Below are 4,053 nucleotides of genomic sequence, written 5' to 3'. Positions count from 1 at the left end.
CTTTTGAATTGCGCCCTCTCTCGGCGTAGTGGTTTTTTGATGGTTTCCCTAACGACGAGTTACTGATCATTTTCGTCAGTTAAATTAACGATATTGTGGATTTGACGCCAGATGGGAATTACCAAGTTTGATTTAATGATTTTGAGTGAGTTATAGTTAATTACTATTGCAATGGTTTTGTTTAACAATCTATTGTTCATTTGTTATTTATGACCGTATTATGATGCACTTTTGGTGCCGTGGGTGACCATGTTATAGCCTAGGCCTAGAGAAAGTTTATAACAGAGATTCGTTGATATTACTTTGAATTTATTGAAAGGATTTTTTAGGCAAACTGATATGAAGACCTATGTCAAACGTCCAGTAAAGAATATAGACATTTATGCTGTATAATGTTACTGTATACAGATAAATACAGTGTTTAATGTGTTAGTTTAATCATAGTTTTATCTCAGAAAATATGAGTAGATACTGCTTTACTAGAGAAGGCTGCACGCTCGTTTTTGTTTGAGCTCATGAATATTCATGACTTGCCTAACTCATTCCATATTTGGAAACAGCCAGGAATCGAAGGGCTGTACTTGTGTATTGATGTTTTTATGGATATTATTCATTTGTTTTGGGATACAAATACTTATATTTAGACCTCATACATATCTGATTGTAGATTTACCAATGATTATTATTAGATTATCAATCATTATTTTTAGGATATCAGATGATTATAAATCTTGAAGACATTGCACTGCTGATTATTTGTGGAGAGCAATTGAGGTACTATACAATAATTGTGTTCTTAATAATAGGAATATATGCTGTTGTATTAATAATACGATATAAAAGATATAGTGACTATGCTATAATTGCTATGATAATGAAAACTCTGTTACGGTTAATTAATTTTGAGTTCATGGGGAAAACCATGATAATGTTTTTAGAGAAAATCAGTTATAGTTGCAGTTGTGTAATTAACTTGTTTTATATTTTACTGTTATAGTTCACGGTAAGGATCTTTGGAAAGACATTAAAGACCAAAGAGTACCAGTGAAACCTTGTTCTTAATTTTTTTGAAGTCTAGTAGTGCATACTAACCTATTATTATCCTATTTATTAACCTTAAAAACGCTGCATAAACTGTTGATCTAAAACATTGCGTAAGCTGACAAAAGATATTTTATTCTATTATTACAAAAACAAAACAAAGTAAATTAGGAATTTTTTTTTCCTTTTTTTTTTTTTTTTTAAAGATTGGAAACTAGACTCCCATGGAAACCAAGATACCCTATTGGATTCCCGGAAATCAAAAGTTGTTCTAACAGCGAACCGAAAGGTACACTGATTAATCTCAGATAAGATAGCATAATACATACTCAAAGTATCGAAATGCACGCCATCGTGTCGGGATTCAATATTTCGACATTAATTATGTCATAATATGAAAAATTATCCATATTTGCAAGCTTATATGCACAAGTACCAAAAGTGTATGACCAATATAAACATTACCCCTAGTAGGTGACATAGTTATGAATAAAGTGCTGTTTTCAAATAAAATATAATAACCATTACAGCTCAACATGCATAATATTACAACACTCTCGATGATAATCTTCATAATAATACATATTGTTCCATATAAATACTGAGGTTTCATGATATTTTGTTTACCTGTACGAATACAAAATAAACGATACTTTTTTAGATGAGGAAAATATTCTTTTTTACAACTTAATAGCAAGAAAACCTATCATGCAAAAAGCTAACGCCACAAAAGCAACACATCCTACAACGAACTCAATGACGGACATTCTTAATTCAAGTTTCTTTCTTTGTTCTTGATAATCTTTCTCTTGTAGTTTTTGAGCATCATTCTGTTCTTCCCCCAGATTTTCTTCCCCTTTGTCCTGTGGTAATTGCGGTGTTTTTACTTTACCTTCTTTCTCTTTCCCCTGTGAATGTGTTGCACCATTATTCTGCCCGGTTTGTCCTTGATGATCTTCTTCCCCTTTCACCGTTAGTGGTATTCCTGTTTGACCTTTATTCTCTTTCCAGCATGTTACATCCCCCAGATTTTCTTCCTCTTTGTCCTGTGGTAATTGCGGTGTTTTTACTTTACCTTCTTTCTCTTTCCCCTGTGAATGTGTTGCACCATCATTCTGCCCGGTTTGTCCTTTATCTTGTTTATCTTTCCGGCATGGTACCGCATCAGTATGTGTTTTTCTTTGATCTGTTTCCCCGTTCTCCACAGATGATTGCTTGTCAGATTTTGAACGGATTTTACATACAGCTGAACAGATTTTACATGCAACTGTTGTAAAGCCTTTGTGCGTTGGTAGACGAAGCAAAATTTCAAAAGCCACTGATATCACCCCAATCCCGATTACAGCATTACAGTACATTCCTGAAAAGAGAAATTTATTATTGCTTGTAAATATGACTTTAAATTGCAGTTAGTTATAATATTTAATACATATTACTTCACAAAGATTAGCCTACATTTTAGTTATTAAAAGAAAAGACAAGTGTCACGAACATACTGTTATAAGTACTATCAAAATTTGGGTCACTAACTACTACCGAGATAACGGTGAAACAAGTCTTCTAAAATAAGGACTATAAATGTGCACTATAAAGAACCCATTATATATTTTAAGACAAGTAGGGGGTGGAGGGTCGCCCGGTCTACTGGTCCGGCCAGCTCTGACAGGAAGAGACCCCTATGGAAGAATGAAGTTAGTGTATGAGCTACTGTAGTCTATGCTTTATGATATAGTGCTATATAAATGATTTTATGTCTTACTATAATTCAAATAATAAATAATAAACAATAGAAAAGATTATATATTATAGGCAAATTACCAATAACCGACGATTCCTTTCCAACGGGCGGCAGGGAAAGTGCAATTATTTGCTGAAAGACAATACTTCCTAGCAGTACTGTGACTCCGTATGATAGTTTCTCACCATTTTCAAAAGGAATAAAGAACATCAAGGTGATGAGGAAGGCGCAAAAATGGTACGGAACTAAAATAAATGTATAATAAAACTCGTGACGTCGCTTGAGTTGAATAGAGAAGACTGCATACGCAAACGGGTTAGAGTCTGTTTTGTATTCCTCAACTTCGCGCCATGCATCAACACCCTGAAGTGTCCACACTCCGTTGTCATAGAAGTGATCTTTTTGGTCCAGTTCACGAAGCTGTGGATAAACGTCTAACTCATACACATCGTAATTCCAAGAACCAAATCGTAGCATGCATGTTTGATTATCGTACGGATACAATTTGATGTTAACATGACAGGAACTTTGAAATACAGAATACGTTGAGTACATCGCGCTACCGTCGAAACATACCTGTACTGGTGCGTCCGGTAGGAAATGATTATAGTTCTCGTCGAGGCTAGAATGCAATTTTTAAAAATCAGATTAATTTATATATTGATATACATTAGAATTTAAGTTAACATGTTTTGGACGTAATGGGACAGCAGTCATGTACTGGTGCATTCGACAGAAACGATTTATGGTTTTCTTCATAACTAGTAAATGCAATTTGAAAAAAAAAGTTAGGTTCACATACATATAAATATGAAAATACGTAAACTGTTTTAGAATAACTAAACTTTTATATATTGCCGGGTAATAAATATTCCTTGTACGCACTAGGTTTATTAGCCTCCCCGAAGGTAAAACTGTTTGTTACCATGATAACTAAAGTTTGGTTAAGTCCGATTGGTTTCAAACTTGGCTGAATGCAAAATGGAAATATTTAGACGGAACCTATTGTTTTGGTTCCAGAGTAAGTATGCTAATTCTTCATTTGCATAATTAATATGTCACCAATCAGGAAATTAATAAAAATAAATACCACCATAATTCACATAAAAGATTTCCTGCTTAGTTGAAATTGTAATATGTCATGCCTCTACATTTACAAAAAAAAAACAGTGATACGATTGGCAATTGGAATGAAACTTTCCATATTTTTTAAATTACTGAAATTTTAATAAAATAGAATATAACGCAATTTTGCGTGTATACAGGATATCTAG

The 4,053-nt window shown here is 33.4% G+C and overlaps 1 protein-coding gene across 2 annotated transcripts in view; it reads right to left on the bottom strand.

Annotated features, from left to right (window-relative positions):
- Window positions 1-711: 711 nt before the first annotated feature.
- Window positions 712-4,053, bottom strand: part of LOC117113450 (neuronal acetylcholine receptor subunit alpha-10-like) — a 29,378-nt gene continuing 26,036 nt past the window's right edge. For both annotated transcript variants that reach the window (XM_033256786.1, XM_033256787.1), the window contains 2 exons: window positions 2,860-3,401; window positions 712-2,401 (listed from right to left, as the gene is read on the bottom strand). In XM_033256786.1, coding sequence (XP_033112677.1) covers window positions 1,722-2,401; window positions 2,860-3,401 — 1,222 coding nt within the window. In that variant the 3' untranslated portion in view covers window positions 712-1,721. The remainder of the gene's footprint in view (window positions 2,402-2,859; window positions 3,402-4,053) is intronic.

The sequence above is a fragment of the Anneissia japonica genome, unplaced genomic scaffold, assembly GCF_011630105.1.
Source record: "Anneissia japonica isolate Jap-2015-1 unplaced genomic scaffold, ASM1163010v1 scaffold493_len2256704_cov171, whole genome shotgun sequence".
Taxonomy (NCBI): domain Eukaryota; kingdom Metazoa; phylum Echinodermata; class Crinoidea; order Comatulida; family Comatulidae; genus Anneissia; species Anneissia japonica.
The sequence above is the reverse complement of the archived record's forward strand: the minus strand, read 5'-3'. Positions and strand labels throughout refer to the sequence as shown.